We start from the raw sequence: 16648 nt of genomic DNA, 5'->3' as shown, positions 1-16648 counted from the left end.
CTTCCTGATGGGAGATTGTCGGAATGCCATTGGGGGGAGGGGGGCTTGTTTGCGCTGGACCCCTGAGCTGTGGGACCCCTACGTGGAAAGTTTGGAGAGTTTTCAGCTTGACTTTTGTCTTCTTTTAATGGGATACAGAACAGGCGGTCCTCGACTTACAGCCACAAATGAGCACAAAATTTCCGGTCATTGTTCAGCGAGTTTTGCCCCATTTTACAACCATTTTGCCACAGCTGTTAAGCAAAACTGCAGTCGTGAAGTGAATCTGGCTTTCTCCATTGACTCTGCTTGTCGGAAGCCGGATGGGAAGGTTAGAAATGGCCATCGCACGACCAACGCCAGGGTGCTGCGGCCGTCCTAAACACCCGCCAGTTGCCAACTGCCCAAATTCTGATCACATGACCATGGTGTGTGTGTGTGTGCCGCAATGACTGTGAAAAAACAGTCCTAGGCCACTTTTTTCAGCGCTGCTGCAACTTCAGTTGCTAAGTGAAGGACTGCCTGTGCTGTTTCTCATCCTCGGCCAGGTTGAGCTGGGAGACTTCATCTCCCACTTACGAAGGGCAGAACAAGGGCATGATTCGAACCAGGGTTTGCAGGTTAACTGGCTAGCCAGCTGCGCCCATGTCTTCCAGGTCAGCAAGCAAGGTGGCATCCTCGATGTGCACAACCAGGTGCAGCAGGTGCGCGTCGCCATTGCCGCCACCAGCCCGGGTCTTCCGGTGCCCGACGTGCTCCTGCTGGCCCGGCCAGTCCTCCACCCTCAACAACTGCAACCAAACCTGCAGCACAGGTATCGACCCCGGGCTCGGAACAAGAAGTTCGAGCTCACCAGGTAAGGCTCAGCAGCCATGTCCGCCCCCCGCCCCCCATGGCTGGGCTGCGTTTTGTGGGGGTCTCTCCCTTGGCCACACCTTAATGGTACTCTGAAGCAATCCGGATCAGCTTTGGGAAGAGGGCGCTCACCACACCTGGCCAGAAAATGCTTTGACCAGCTTTGTGAAAGCCGGATATCCTGGACATTGTTAAGAGTCGTTCAAATGCTAGTGGAGTCGCTCCCTGTAGACGCTGCAGGAGAGCAGAGAGCGGTGGTCCTTTGGAATGGTCACTGACCAAATGGTCTGTGGGGTCCTCTGAGATTGGTGGCCTTCTTGCAGACATTTCATTACCAAAGTAGGTAACTTCATCAGTGCAAGAAGATAGTGGGGTTTGGGAGGAGGAGGACTCTGGGGTCTCTGAGCTTGGTTGTTTTCTTGTAGACATTTTATGACCCAACTAGCGCCAACTAGTGCTAGAAGGGAGTGGGGTTTGTTCTCTTTGTATACAGTGTTGGCAGGGCACCCAATTGTTTCTTACGGGTGATTCCTCCATCTGAGTTGGTAGTTCCTTGCTTGGGGTAACAAAAGAATGAACACCCCTTCCCTTCCAGCACTGATGAAGTTACCTAGTTGGCTCATGAAACATCTGCAAGAAAACCACCAGCCTCAGAGAGCATCAAGGACCCCACAGTCGTCCTCCTCCTCCTCCTCCTCCTCCTCCCTCTCCTCCCTCCTCCTGTTTCCACAACCCCCCTCCCTTCTAATATTGATGAAGTTCCCTAGTTGGGTAATGAAATGTCTGCAAGAAAACCACCCAGTTCAGGGAATATCAAGAACCCAACAATCCTCCTACTCCTCTTCCTCTCCACAACCCCCCCCCCCTCTCTTCTAGCACTGATGATGTTCCCTAGTTGGGTCATGAAGTCTACAAGAAAACCACCCAGCTCAGAGAGCACCCAGGACCCCAGAGTCCAAACCTAAACGATGGAGATTCTCTTCTAAGAGGGTCACCTGTACAGCAGCTTGTAAACCCCAGCAAATAAATCAGTGAGATAGACAGGATGGAGGGAGCTGGCCCAGGGCAACAGTCCACCCCTCCAGTTGCACGCCCTCCCCAGAGTCTTCCTTCCCCCCCCCCTTAGGCTCCTTCCGTTGTGCTTCGTCAAGATCACCATCCATGACCAGGAGAGGAAGCAGCTGCGATTCAAGATGGTGACTGGCCGCACCTTCTACCTCCAGCTTTGTCCCCCAGCAGACAACCAGAAGGACAACTTTGACTTGTGGGTCAAGGTGGTCCATCTTCTTCGCCCCCCCTCGGACATTAACCAGGATAAGTGGCGCCAAGACCCATGGAAGTCTGGGGATTTGGCTCCCCAAGCAACCATCGTGAGTTGGCGAGCTGGTTGGGAGAGTGTGGGAAGAAAGATCTGGAGGGCGCCTGCTTGGAGAAGGCGGTTCCCGGACCAGCCCCCTTGGGGAGAGGCCTGCACTTGCCCCCTCCCCTGCATCCCTTCTCTTCTGCCCCCACAGAGCTCTGCCACCCAGGCCTCGGAGGAGAGAGAGATCTCCATCGCAGAAGTACTCAGCACCCTGCAGGAGGAGATCCCGGACAGCCCCAGCAACACCATGGACTTCCTGGACACTCCCAGCATCTCCACAAGCCCCAGCCCAACCTTGGCGGCCATCCAAGAGAGGCTGGAAAGCCCTTTCCTGCTGGAGGCCCAGAGCTCCGTAGAAGAGCCCTGGAGGGTCCCCCAGGAAAGGAAGAAGGAGATCCCGATGGAGCCGGCGCCCACCAGCGGATATGAGCCCCGTGTGGCTCAGAAGGAGACCCAGGAAGTGGCCCACGGGGCAGGAGGTCAAAGGTACCTCATGGAAACCACCAGAGGAGGGGCGAGTGGGTGGGGCGGGCCTTGGGGCACGCTGAGCTTGGCTGTTTTCCTGCAAACGTTTTGTAACCCAGCTAGGTAACCACACCAGACCAGAAGATATCACCTTCGATGGGCAAGCAGGGATCAACACCAGACAAAACACAATACTCCAATCAAAGGACCAACAAGGAAAAAACACACACCCCCAATACGGGCAGGGCAAGCTACTGTACATAAACAGGCAGCGAATCCCACACTCAGTAGCACTGACGATGTTAACCTAGTTGGGCAATGAAACGCCTGCAAGGAAAGAGCCAGAGAACGCCAAGCGCCCCACTCTTCCTTCCTCCCCTTCCTTCACTCTGGATACCCCACTTGCGTCTAGCACTGAGGATGTTGCTCAGCTGGAGAATTCTGGGACTTGATGTCCACCTACCTTGTTGCTGAAGCTGAGCAATTCTGCCTTATGCTGCGTGTTTATTCATCACGGCACTGAACTGTCAGGGACGATGTGGCGCAGGAGGTCTAAACTTCCTGATCAAAGTTGGACCGTTTGCTTTGCACTCTGTTTATTCTCACGCATATGTTGTGATTCAGGGTCAGCCTGTGGGTTCGGCAGTTGGGTCGGATGACTCAGATGAGTGGGAGGAGGGGGGTGTTGAAGAACTTGCTGATGATGGCTTTGAGGCTCCACAGAGCCCCCAGCCAGGCCCCTCCCACCTGGTGGAGACCCAGCTGTGTGAGCCTGACAGCGTGGATGAAGATGACCCACAGCTGGCCCTGTTCAAGGACGCCCGACGCAGGAGGCAGTCAAGTAGGAGTAAACAGAGGAAGGCAATGGGGCTTCTCGGAAGGAGGGAGAGAGAAGCCACGCCCTGAACTCTTTATAAAGGGCTTGTGTGGGGAGGGCTGGTTTGCTGAAAGCAACCGCTCAGATAGTGTTTCAAAGCTCCGGTATCTTGGTTCGTGTCTTGTTTGTTTTTGTAATAAATTTGGCAGACGTATTCCAGCCTCTTGCCGTCTGTAAAGGGGTTGCCTTTTCTGCAAGGCCGGTAGCAGGCTGGTACAGAACAGCATGCTTTCTTTCTCTTGCATCCTGCTCTTCCCCCGCCCCCCCTCCGGGAATCAGCTTTCAACTCAGAATTCAAGCCCTCAACCTTCCCTATTTTGGCAAAGCGTTCCACCCTCCATTATGGTGGCGCAGTGGTTAGAATGCAGCACTGCAGGCTACTTCTGCTGACTGCCAACTGCCAGCAGTTTGGCAGTTCGATCCTGACCAGCTCAAGGCTGACTCCGCCTTCTGCCCTTCCAAGGTCTGTAAAATGAAGACCCAGATTGTTGGGGGCAACAGGCTGACCCTGTAAACTGCTTAGAGACGGCTGTCAGGCACTGTGAAGCGGTATATCAGTCTAAGGGCTATGGCTGTTATCCTGAGTTTTTTGTAACTCCACAAATGAACAGCAACCCTTTTTTTTTTTGCATCCGGGTATTTCTCAGTGACACGATGAAGGGCAAAAGGCTTCGGTGTGCAGCCTCGCTGGATGTCCAGTGGCAGCAAAGGGCAAACTGGTGGAGTGGGCCAGCACAGGAACGGTCACTCTAGAAAGGCCGGAGTTCTGATAGAAACTCTTCCTCTTGCAGAAAAAGCAAAACAAGAAGCAAGTCGAGCCGACCTCACCGAAACCGTTCATCCAAGAGAGGTAAGCAAGGCCGCTGGACTCAGAATCGCCCCTTCATGATAGAATAACAGAGTTGGAAGGGGCCTCGGAGGTCTTCTAGTCCAGCCCTCTGCTCAAAGAGGAGACCCTGGCCTACACCAATCAAGGAACCACCAAGAAGAAGCAACTGGGTGCCCCGCCAGGAAAGCCACTGTACATAAAAGGGAACAAATCCCTTCTAGCAGTGACATTGCTTGCTAGTTGGGTCATAAACCATCTGCAAGAGAACAAGCTCAGAGAATACCAAGGATCCCACAGACCTCCTCCTTCTCCTCTCTGCAACCCACCCCACCCCCTTCTAGCACTGATGATATTACCTAGTTGGGTCATGAAAGGTCTGCAAGGAAACCACCAAGCCCAGAGAGCACCAAGGACCAAGAGTTGTCTTCCTCCTCCTCCTCCTCTCCACAAAGCCCCCTCCCTTCTAGCACTGATGAGGTTCCCTAGTTGGGTCATGAAAGGAAACCACCCGGCTCAGAGAGCACCAAGGACCCCACAGCTCCTCCTCCTCCTCCTCCTCCCTTCTAGCACTGATGATGTTCCCTAGTTGGGTCATGAAAGGTCTGCAAGGAAACCACCCGGCTCAGAGAGCACCAAGGACCTCAGAGTTGTCTTCCTCCTCCTCCTCCTCCTCCTCCTCTCCACAAAGCCCCCTCCCTTCTAGCACTGATGATGTTCCCTAGTTGGGTCATGAAAGGTCTGCAAGGAAACTACCCGGCTCAGAGAGCACCAAGGACCTCAGAGTTGTTGTCCTCCTCATCTCTTCCCCTCCTCCTTCTCTTCGTTCTCTCTACCAACCCCACTCCCTTCTAGCACAGTCATTCTACTACTCCTCTTCCTCCTCCTCCCTGCAACCCCTCCCCTTCTAGCACTGATGATCTTACCTAGTTGGGTCATGAAAGGTCTGCAAGAAAACCGCCCAGCTCAGGGAGCACCCAGGACCCCACAATCCTTCCCCCTCCCTCCACCAAGGTTAGGGAGGACCGAGGACCCCACCGTTCAACCCTGAGCTATGTGAAGTACTAATACCACTTTACAAGGCCTTGGTAAGGCCACACTTGGAATACAGCATCCAGTTTTGATCACCACAATGTAAAAAAGATGAGACTCTGGAATGAGTCCAGAGAGGAGCGACAAAGATGCTCAGGGGATTGGAGGCTAAAACATATAAGGAACGGTTGCTGGAATTGGGTATGTCTAGTTTAATGAAGAGAAGGACGGGGGGGGGACATGATAGCAGCCTTCCAATATCTCAGGGGCTGCCCCAAAGAAGAGGGAGTCAAGCTATTCTCCAAAGCGCCCGAAGGCAAAGACAAGAAGCAACGGGTGGAAACGAATCAAGGAGAGAAGCAACCTAGAACTAAGGAGAAACTTCCTGACAGTGAGAACAATTAACCAGTGGAACAACCTGCCTCCAGAAGCTGTGAATGCCCCAACACTGGAAGTTTTTAGGAAGAGACTGGACAGCCACTTGTCTGAAATGGTATAGGGGTTCCTGCCTGAGCAGGGGGTTGGACTAGATAACCTCCAAGGTCCCTTCCAACTTTATTATTATTATTATTATTATTATTATTATTATTATTATTATTATTATTATTGTTGTTGTTGTTGTTGTTGTTGTTGTTGTTGTTGTTGTTATTCCTCATCTTGTATGGTCTTCCCTCTCTCTCCAGTTGTGAGCCAGGCTTCCAGGAAGCTCTCCTCCTTAATGGGCTCCTTGTCGGGGAGCAACCAGAAAGTGTCCAAGAGTTCCCACAGCAGCCGGAAGCCCCCGACCAGCAAAGAAAGGAAACGCTGAGCAGCAGCCCCCACACACACACCCCCATCCCCTTGAGAAAAATCAGAGGCTTGAACCAGACAGAAAAGGCGTCTTTCTTTTCCTGAATCTCTTTCATTAGTAAAGACGATGGCTAGAAACACAGATCTGAAGCCTTGTCTTTGGTCCTGTCTTGTAGAGCAGGGTTTTCCAGCCACCGCAACTTCTGAGGCAGCTAGACTTCAACTCCCAGGATTTCCCACGGCGGCTGGGGAATTCTGGGAGTTGAAGTCCACCCATCTGAAATTCGCCCAGTTTGAAAAAAACAGATTTAAGTAGCAAAACTGTCTGGTTTCGGAGTCAGACATCACTTTGGTGTCTCGGAGACCCAGGGTGTCATGGCTTCCTAGAAAATGGGGGGCTGTCCCCCAAACCTTGAGGAATTTGCTTGCCTCCCATCCTCAAGATGGAGGAAGTAGAGAATCACTTTGTTCCCAGCGGTTAGTGCTTCCCCCTGGTTAGTAAGGGTCATGCAACAGGTAGACGATGCCTGTGGACAGTACAATAGGTGAGCTTGGCAGAGCATCCGACTTGCCTTATTCTGACCCCAGAAACCTTGAAATCCGCCCTCTGCCCCGGCCTGTTTCCCTGACTTGACCCCACCAACCTCTCGCTGCCCTGTCACATCCAGGTGAGGCAGCGCACAGTTAACACAAACTCTCGCAACGGAGATCCTGGGATTGTCCCTTGCCCAGAGCTGCCGAGAGCAGCTTGCTCCGTCCGTCTTAAGCACAAAGGAGCCAGGCTGAATGAGAGGGAGGGGCCCAAGCTGTCACCTCCCAGGAAGTGGGCTGCCACCGGGCAGGATCACAATGCCCTCCATATGTTGTGGGACGATGGACAGCCCCACCACAATGGGCACCGCAGACGGGCTGGGGAAAGTGACAGCATGTTCACACTTCTTCCCCCTGATTAATCAGTCTGCTCCTTCCTTGCAAACACAGACGGCCTGAGCCCCCCCCGCCCCCCCCCGCCCCTGGTCAGGAAGGGGGGGAGAGAGTTGGGACACCGAACAGCAGAAGGGGAGGCTGCCACGGCCTTGAACTGGCCTTCTGGCGGGTCCCAGGAGCCCTTTCCATGGGGGTGGGGGATGAATGGGGATCGATCCGCTGCATCTCCGGGAGGTTGTCCAAATGGAGAACCACAAAGGGGTCCTGGATTTTCCAGCAGCAGGAGGACTTTTGTGTGTGTGTGTTGGGGGGGGGCTTTCTAGGAAAAGGCAGGGTGCTTTTAGGGGTGGAAATACAGACTAGCAGTTTACCCCCCCCTTCTCGGAAAACCTCTTTTGTCCAGCAAAGCCATGACAGGGTCTCAGGAGCAGTCAGCCAGGTCAGTTGGGCAGCCCAGCTTCACCACATCGTCCCTGGTAAAAATCTGAAATTTCAGCCACCCCGTATAATGTCAACTTGCTGGGCATTGGCTGAATTAGGGGGTAGAACAATCCCAACTTTCAAGGTTTTTAAATCCCGCCGATCTGGAGAACAGCCTGTTTGTGTCCTTGGTTACTGGGTACATTGACACAGCCGCCCAATTGGTAAACCGGACCGGTTTTCTGTAAAGCGTCACATTATCCTAGCATATGAATAATAAATACAAAGGCCTCCAAGCAGAAATAGAACGACTGTTGCAAAAGAAAGCAAAGGTAGCACCAACAATAAGAGGCACGCTGGGTGCAATCCCAACACATCTGGAGCACCACTTGAACACCATCGGCATTGACAGAATCCTGGTCGGTCAATTGCAAAAGGCAGCTTTATTTGGAAGAGCTTCCAAATAAATAACTTTAACTTTATCAAAGTAAATAACTTTAACTTTATCAAACAATAACTTTAACACCATCAAAGATCCCCATTTGCCTATCCCAGCTTCTTGGAAAGGACTCGATGTGTGGACAAAAACACCAAATCCAGTCTGAACGTCTGGCTGATTGACAGATGATGATGAAGTTGTTGATGATGATGATGATAATCTTACATCCTGTGATGGTGCCTTTAACACCACTGAACAATAACATCTGTCTATTCCTGATCCTTGGGAAGGACTTGAAAAGTGAGCAAAAGTGCCAAACACAGTCTAAACATCTGGTTGACTGTGCGATAAACCATAATAATAATGGCAGTTTAAGTGAGAGAGTTACTGGCAAAAATGGAAGGAAAAGACTTTGCTTCGTGAAGTTTCTTCACCTCTTTTAAACTCTGTGCAACAGAGTAATTCCAGTGTAATCCTTTCCTTCTTGCTGACTGACAAATAATGCTCAACTTTTTAAAAATATTGATAGTTATAATTTTCTACCTGGTAACTGCCTATTATTGCACTTGAGTGTGCTTAAAATGCTCCACACACCTTTGCTTCCCACGTTTTCAAGGACCCCCACAAAGAGGCAAATTCATCATCTCCCTCTTGGGGTTAAAATATTTCCACGTTTGCCACCGCCGTTCACCAGAGGAGTGCAAGACCTCACTGTGTCATTCACACAACCTGATGGACGCGTGAGCTGCCTCTCCCGCTGGCCCCTGGATTTAGGGATTTAGCAGCACCCGGCATAAAAGGGGATCCAGCAACATGTGGAGAGCTGGGGATGCTTCGCGCATGGACCGTTGCTCTGCGCTCTGTCGCAGCAGCTTAGAAGGACACAGAATTTGCCTGCTACGATCGACAGCTGAGTCTTGTTCTGTTTTCATAGTAGAGCAAAGAGGAAGATTTTTTTCAGGCAACCTGGTTGCATTTCTTGGAGTTGTCATCTTTCTTTCCTGATTTTTCATTCTACTTATTTATTTCTTTGCTTCTTTATTGTTACCCCGCCTTTATGATTTCTATAAATGACTTATTTTCCTGCAAAATCTCTGAAGTACCCAGGCATGATTTTCTTAAGAGAGTCTCCCACAATTTAACCTTTGAGAGACCGGATAAAGTCTAAATGCTTTTCTAACTGCCGTAAAGGTGACTAGAAGCCCCTCCTTTATATGTTTTTTTTCCCTTCGTTCTTTCGTATTTACTTATCACTTTCTTCTTCCTCTGTTTTTTCTTTAGATGTGCATGACTTTTACTTTGGGGAAAAGAAAACTCTTCTTTAATAAAAAAATTATATTTTTTTTTAAAAAAATCACTATCAGCCAGAACTTGAAAGCAGTTTTCACTAGTTCTTCTTTTTTTAAATACCGAATAAATGAAAATATTAGCAGCCTGGTTGGGCTGTCTAATTGTATTGTACAGTTGGTGCCCAGACAGGGTTAGTCTAGAAGATCTTCAAGATCCCTTCCAATTCTGCTATTCTATATTCTGGCCATTGCACCTTACGGTACATTTTTACAGGAATTGCTTTCACCCTGTTGCAAAGGGCCTTGAAATCCACAGACCCATGGTGAGAGGAATACAGGCAGTCCTCGGCTTACAACGGCTTGTCTGGTGACCATTCAAAGTTACGCCATTGAAAAAAGTGACTTATGACCGTTTTTCACACTTATGGACCACTGCAGCATCCCCGTGGTCACATGATCCAAATTCAGATACTTGGCAACTGGCAGGTGTTTGTGACGGTTGCCCTGTGGTTCCCCTTTTGTGACCTTCTGACAAGCAAAGCCAATGGGGGGACCCAGATTCACTTAACGACCGTGTTACTGATTGAACAACTGCAGGGATTCACTTAAGAACTGTAGCAAGAAAGGTTGCAAAATGGGATGAAACTCACTTAACAATTGTCTCACTTAACAACAGAAATTTTGGACTCAGTTGTGGTCATAAATAGAGGACGCCCAGTACGTAACTCCCCCAGCCGCCCGGTGCCCCCTCCCCCCAGTTTGGGCAGGATCCGCAAACAGACGGGACAGGCAGCTCAGGAGCAACCAGGAGGAAGGCCGGGTCTCCTCCCTTTCATTAAAGCGTGTCCAGGCATGTCCCCCTGGACCCCCCCTGGACCCCCCCTCCCAGATCTACCATCCCCATCCATCAAAAACAAGGGCGCAGATGTTGCCATGGCTGAGAATCAAAAGCATTGCTGCCTTTGGCCCTCTGAGATGGTCGGGGCGGCCAGGAGGGGGCTGTGGAAGAGGATGGGGCTCCTGGGGGGGGCAGAGGAATGACGGGGAGGGGGGGACAAAGCAGATGCAAAACACACAGCCTTCCAGAGTCATTGGGACTCCGTCCTTGAGAGTGCCCCGTTGCCAAGCTTCTCCAGCGAGGAAGCAGCCTGCAGCAGAGACAGCATCCAACACAGCTCATGGTGAAGGCTTCTCTGGGGCGGCTGCACAAAATGGCCTCATCTCTTACCCCCAAGGGGCTGCTGTGGCCCTTCCTGGCACATTCCTGGGTTAAGCCTCGCTTTTGATGTCCTTTCATGCTGGGCCCAATGGGTTTTTCAAACATGGCCACTTGAAGATGGGTGGGCATCAACTCCCAGAATTCCCCAGTCAGCGTACATCTTAAAGCCTGCTGGCAGGGGAATTCTGGGAGTTGAAGCCCACCCATCTTCTGGTTGGGGAATTCTAGGCTCTTCGGTGCTCTCTGAGCTTGGTTGTTTTCTTGAAGACGTTTCATTGCCCAGTTTTGTTTAATAAAACAAAGGAGATCATTGTTGATTTTAGAAAGAGCCGGCATAGTCATACTCCACTTTGTATCAAGGCTGCAGCTGTGGAGGTGGTCAATAGTATTAAATACCTGGGTGATGCAGATAACTAACAATCTGACTTGGTCTCTTCATACATTATCTTTAGTGAAGCGTGCAAACCAGCATCTGCATTTCCTGCGTTGGATGAGGACAGTACATCTCTCTCCTTCTGTCCTGGTCACTTTTTACAGAGGCACGCTGGAGAGCGTCTTAACAAACTGCATCACCATCTGGTTTGGTGATGGCAGAGCTTCAGGTAGAAGGTCCATACAGAGAGTGGTAAGGACAGCTGAAAAGCTTATACGAAGCTCGCTTCCCGTGATCCAGGATACTGATTACAAGCACTTAGATGAGCTTAGAGCTTGGAGCATTGTTAGAGACCCCACACACCCACAATCTGTTCACAATCTGTTCTTGTTGCTCCCCTCTGGGAGGAGGTTTCGAAATATTTATAGCAGAACTACTAGATTCTGCTACAGCTTTGTTCCTTATGCCATCCGTCTTGTAAATTCGCAGGATTCTCTTTTTTTTACCATGCATTCGAACTAGACTGTGATGTTTTTCTGTGTCATATATGTGTGTGTATGTGGGTATATGCATAATGGTACTTTTTTGAGAGCTGAATGCAATGAAATTTCATTTTAATGTATGCTGATTAGTGTACATTTAAAGTGACAATAAAGTTTCTACTCTACTCTACTCTACTCTACTGTATTCTCTAAGTAACATCATCAGTGCCTGAAGGGAGTGGGGTTTGTGGAAAGGAGGAGGAGGAGGAGGAGGACTGTAGGGTCCTGGTGCTCTCTGAGCTGGGTTGTTTTCTTGCAGACGTTGCATTACCCAAGTATGTAACATCATGAGTGCTAGAAGGAAGGGGGGTTTACAGTGAAGAGGGAAGAAGAGGACTGTAGGGTCTTGATGCTCTCTGAGCTTGGTGGTTGTGTTGCAGATGTTTCATTACCAAACTAGGTAACATCATCAGTAGCACTGATGATGTTACCTAGTTTGGTAATGAAACATCTGCAAGACAACCTCCAAGCTCAGAGAGCACCAGCGGACCCATAGAAATACGTGTCCAATGACCTGGAAAGTAAAGAGCTTTATGTGTGAATGGCAACAACAAACAGAAGAGAATTCTCACTGGGCACTCAAGAGCTGTGAGAAAAAGTTGGTAAGTTTGCTTGGAAAGATTCTTGAGATCCAAACTCTGATCCATTCTATAAAGCCTTGTTCTCCGATTGTACATTATGACCTGGTGCACCTCCATCAGACAAACCTGTAGCTATCACACGATCTCTCACAACACTATAGTTGAGTTCCTATGCTGCATCCTCACAGTATTTGGTGGTCTGGAACTCGGCAGTTTCCATGAGCCAGCAATCATGGTCTGTAGGGCATATCATGGCTCAGCTCTTGAAGTTCATTCTATAAATCTGATTCAATGACTGATGAGTCAAGGCTTTGCATATTGTTTAAAGCAGGATCAACCTCATGCCTTGGGGAACCATCACAACCTCAGCATGGCTTTTTCCCAACCTGGTACCCTCCCAACTTTGGACTGGCTATGCATTATGGACATTGTCAACCTATGGCACCTGGAAAACAAGAGCCAAATTCAAAGCAAGGGAAGTTAAATACTGTTGCCAGAAGAAAGATTTTTCAAGGTAACCAAGCTACCACTGAAGGCCATCATTGCACTATTATCCAGAGCTAGTGTCTCTCAACCGCGGCAGCTTTAAGATGTGTGGACTTCAATTCCCAGAATTCCCCAGCCAGCAAAGCTGGTTCTGGATCATAACAGTGCAATGATGGCTTTCAGTGGTACTTTGGTTAAAATGCACATGTGCAATTGCATCTCATCCTGTTTCAGGATGGAACCAGCCCAGATAACTTCGGGATACACCTGGAGAAAAAAGCAGCTTACCAATGGCTTGATGGAGGCTGTGTGGGAGGGGGCCCTCCAGCCCTATATTTCCACTCTTGCAATTTCTTCACGCTTTGGAGTGCAAGATTTGATTAGGCTGCTCGTAACGGGCGTGTGACTATCAATTACTGCTCACGGAATTACCAGCTGCCACCCAGCACCACAAATAAAGTGGGTGGAGGGACTTTTAAGGAGGGGAGGAAAAAAACGGGAGTCTCTCGCTGCTCGGCCCTTTGGCGATCAAATTAGGCTGATCTGCATGGAAGAGTTTAATATTTTGCCCGTCGGCTTACAAAATAAATAATAAATAGCGATCGAATCTGCTCTGCGCTAACCGAACAAGAAATGTACACGGAAATGCACACGTACAGAAGGACATTCTGGATATGTTTTCGTTTCTTTTTCCCACCCACCCCTAAAATCTTCCCCAAAACAAAAGTGCATCGACACTGTAAATAAATAACATTTCAAAAAAATAAATACATCAAATAAATACATAAATAGAGGGCAGCGCCCAACGGTGGGCCTTGATGTCAACCAGGTGGGCTCCGTTGCGCCGCTAGGAGCAGCTATGAATTCAGCTCCGCAGTGGGATCACCACGACTTCAGCTGTGAGATGAAGACCTGGCTGTTTTGGGGGGGCTGCAGGATCGGGGTGCAGTCTCTCGGTCAGGCTTGTGAGGATGACCCTCAGTGCGGGAGTTGGGGCACCCCCAGCCCCCTTGGTGGTCCTGAACTACCACGATCAATGCAACCAATGGTGGAAGTTTTTAAACAGAGAGAGAGAGGAAACGCAACACCTACAATTAATTGCTGGAGCAGAAATTAAGTTTAAATGAAACCAAATCAGATTTAGTCCTCGTCCAAGCTTCATTCCTTTCTTATTCCCAAGCTGCCTACCGTATCTTGGAGAAACCCGCAACTTCGAGTGGAGATCCCTGACCGGCCACTCTTAGTCCTCGACTTACAGCCACAATTGCAGCCAAATTTTCCATTATTAAGCAAGACAGGGAGACAAATGAGTTGCCCTCAATTTTCTTCTTTGCAAAGGCCGACTAGCAAATCACTGCAGTTGTTAAGTGAATTATGAGGTCGTTAAGTCAGTCCAGCGTTCATTCGAAGCCTGGTGGCAGGTCATGCCAACTGCCAAGCACCCAAAGCTTGATCACATGACTGTGGAGAATCCTCAAATGATCGTAAGTGCGAGGACCAGTCATAAATTGCTTATTTCAGTAAGTTCAAACAGTTGCTAAGTGAATGGTTGTAAATTGAGGACTATCTGGACGTGTGTGCAGGAGACCCTTGGCCTCTCAGGGCTGGGAAAGCCTCCCCCATCCTCCAGCACCCCTACAACAGCCCACCTGAACTAAACGAACAAAGGGGTCATCTCAGGCTGAGGCAGGATTAATATCTAGCAGCACTAAGTATGTGTGTGTATGTTTGTGTTGCGTTGTTGAAAAGACCAAAGCCCCTTGTGGCAACTTAAAAATCAACCTATTGCACATAGAGATTTGTGCTATGATTAGAAGATCTGCAAGAATAAAGTCACGTAGGTTGCTTTGACCCCCCCAAGCCACCTATTTTTAAGAATTCAGTGCTTCTATAACTAAACCCACCATCTAGGGACAGTGTTTCCCAACCTTGTTTACCTGAAGATGGGTGAATTTTCAATTCCCAGAATTCTGGGAATTCAAGGAATTGAAGTTGACCCATCTTCAAGTGAGCAAGATTGGGAAATGTTGATCTTGGAGACGAAGGAAGCTTCTATTTAGAATTCGGCACTTTTTTTCCCCTTGCTAATTTCCACATTATTATGTTCAAGTATTAAAGATATGCACACAATGAAAGAAGGTCATTTAAACTGCGTTTCAACACACTGTACATGGAAAGCTATCAGAATTCCAAACGTATAGGACCCATCGGGAGATGCTCCCCTATCATGCATCTTGGAGGAATAACAATGTGAGGTTCTTGATTACAGATTTCTGAGGCGAAGGATAACCAAAGTCCTTGTCTCCTTCAAGCTCATGGTGGACCTGGAGAATTCTGGGCAGCTTCTTCTCAACTAGAAGGAAGGTGGAGAAGGTCTATGGTTGAATTAGGATCACTCCAGCACTTATGAGAATCTCCATTTAGCAGGAGCAGGAAGGCAGAAATGACCAAAGAGAGAGCCAGAACCAGGTTCTCCTAGATGTTTGTGTGTGTAGACCAAAAGCCAGAGAGAACATTCATGATTTATTCTTGAAAATGTGGGTCATACTGGCAGGCCTAGCCCGCATGGTGCCTGAGACTCAGACATCCAGGACGTGGTTCAGATACGAGATGTAGCAGATGGCTAGTCGCAAGATCTCAATTTTGGACAGCTTCTTATCTGGAGGAAGGGTGGGCAAAAGCTTGCGGAGCTCAGCAAAGGCCATGTTGAAGGCCTCAACACGGATCCTCTCCCGCGTGGCATGGGCCGTCCGATATTTAGCCGTGGCTCGCCGTCGACGCCGTCGTTCCTCACGGCTGAGATGTTGAAGGTCCTTCTTCATGTGATCGCTGGACTCGGCCCCCCGGGACTGCCCACATAGACTGAGGGGACCAGCATCTTCTACAGCTCCACCTCGGCCTCCCCCACAGTCACTGAAGACCGACTCCGTCTCTGAATGGGTGGGCTGGAGGTCAATCTCGGTCTGGTCTGAATTGAGCATAGTGGCTGAGAAGACCACGAGGGCAGCCTGTTTGTGGGGTGAGGAGAGGAGAAGGGAAGGGAAGGGCTTTGGATAATCCCCGTAGGACAGACAGGATGGGCTTCAGAATCCACCTCAAATTTCCACACAATTCGTTCTCATGAAATTATGGAAGGCAACCAGAAATATTTGGATGGTGCAGAAATTCTGGATGGATCTGGGTGCTTGGGCTGTCTGAAAAAAATGAGAGAAACAACATGGCAGCAATAATATACATATACTTATTGAAACATATACCTATTGAAAACAATGTCACAGGGTCCTCAGTTTACTCACACAAGTCCCCTCGAGATGAACAGGGCTTATTCATTTGCAAATAATACCAATCTCAAATACATCAGCAGTTGGGTCTTGTGATCCACCTCTTAACAAGGAAATAACACCAGCCCTGAGAGGGGAGCCAGCTAGGTGAGCGTCCCAAATTTCAAACCTGCTGAGATGCTTTGAAATGTTCTTCAGCAGACACACAAGCCAAAGAACATTCATCACACAGGTGATGGTGACTTATTCTTTCATATCTCTGTCTTTAACACAGTGATTCTCAACCTTGGCAGAATTCTGGAAGCTGAAGTCCATACAGCTTGAAGTTGTCACGGTTGAGAAACACCGCTCTAACATTTTGCCCAATCCCAACACTGTCGCAATCTGTCCTTAATATCAAAGATGGGGAAGATCTGATTGGACATTGTCCTACACAGAAGCCCTTGACGGAAACAAAATGCAAAGGAGGGCCCGTTATTCCTGCCCTACCTGGTTCACGACAGTCTCCAGATCTGAATGATAATATGAGATAAAGGGGGGAGGGCAATCAGAGACAGAATGGGGAGAAGATGCAACCCATAAGCTGCCAATGGAGGGGACCAAGGTGGACATCTCTGTTCATTGTAAGAAAGTTCAGGTAGCCCTCAACTTATTATCACAGCTGAGCCCTAAATTTCTATGGCTGAGCTAGATGGTTGCTAAATGATTCCCCCCCTCCATTTTACGAACTTTCTCGCCACAGTTGTTAAGTGAATCACTGCAGTTAAGTTAGCGACATGGTTGTTAAGTGAATCTGGCTTCCCCTTTGACTTCGCTTGTCGGAGGGTCGCAAAAGGGGCACCGGAAAAAGACCCTGGGACACGGCAACCGTCATAAGCACATGCCAGCTGCCGAGCGAATTTTGA

The 16648-nt window shown here is 49.2% G+C and overlaps 2 protein-coding genes across 2 annotated transcripts in view; one reads left to right on the top strand and one right to left on the bottom strand.

Annotated features, from left to right (window-relative positions):
- Positions 1 to 6646, top strand: part of LOC310647110 (uncharacterized protein) — a gene marked incomplete at its 5' end in the record, with an annotated part of 29411 nt that extends 22765 nt beyond the window's left edge. The window contains 5 exons of the mRNA XM_083374084.1: positions 636 to 835; positions 1961 to 2204; positions 2349 to 2683; positions 4331 to 4389; positions 6081 to 6646. Of these exons, the coding sequence (XP_083230210.1) occupies positions 636 to 835; positions 1961 to 2204; positions 2349 to 2683; positions 4331 to 4389; positions 6081 to 6205 (963 nt within the window). The 3' untranslated portion in view covers positions 6206 to 6646. The remainder of the gene's footprint in view (positions 1 to 635; positions 836 to 1960; positions 2205 to 2348; positions 2684 to 4330; positions 4390 to 6080) is intronic.
- Positions 6647 to 15041: 8395 nt separating this feature from the next.
- On the bottom strand, positions 15042 to 15563 carry NHLH1 (nescient helix-loop-helix 1; the record flags this gene model as incomplete). The annotated part of the gene is made up of 1 exon (XM_083374297.1): positions 15042 to 15563. The coding sequence occupies exon 1, from the start codon at positions 15441 to 15443 to the stop codon at positions 15042 to 15044; it is 402 nt and encodes a 133-aa protein (XP_083230423.1). The 5' UTR covers positions 15444 to 15563.
- Between the last annotated feature and the right edge of the window lie 1085 nt (positions 15564 to 16648).

The sequence above is a fragment of the Vipera ursinii genome (assembly GCF_947247035.1).
Source record: "Vipera ursinii genome assembly, chromosome: 15".
Taxonomy (NCBI): domain Eukaryota; kingdom Metazoa; phylum Chordata; class Lepidosauria; order Squamata; family Viperidae; genus Vipera; species Vipera ursinii.
This window is presented reverse-complemented; position numbering and strand designations above follow the sequence as displayed.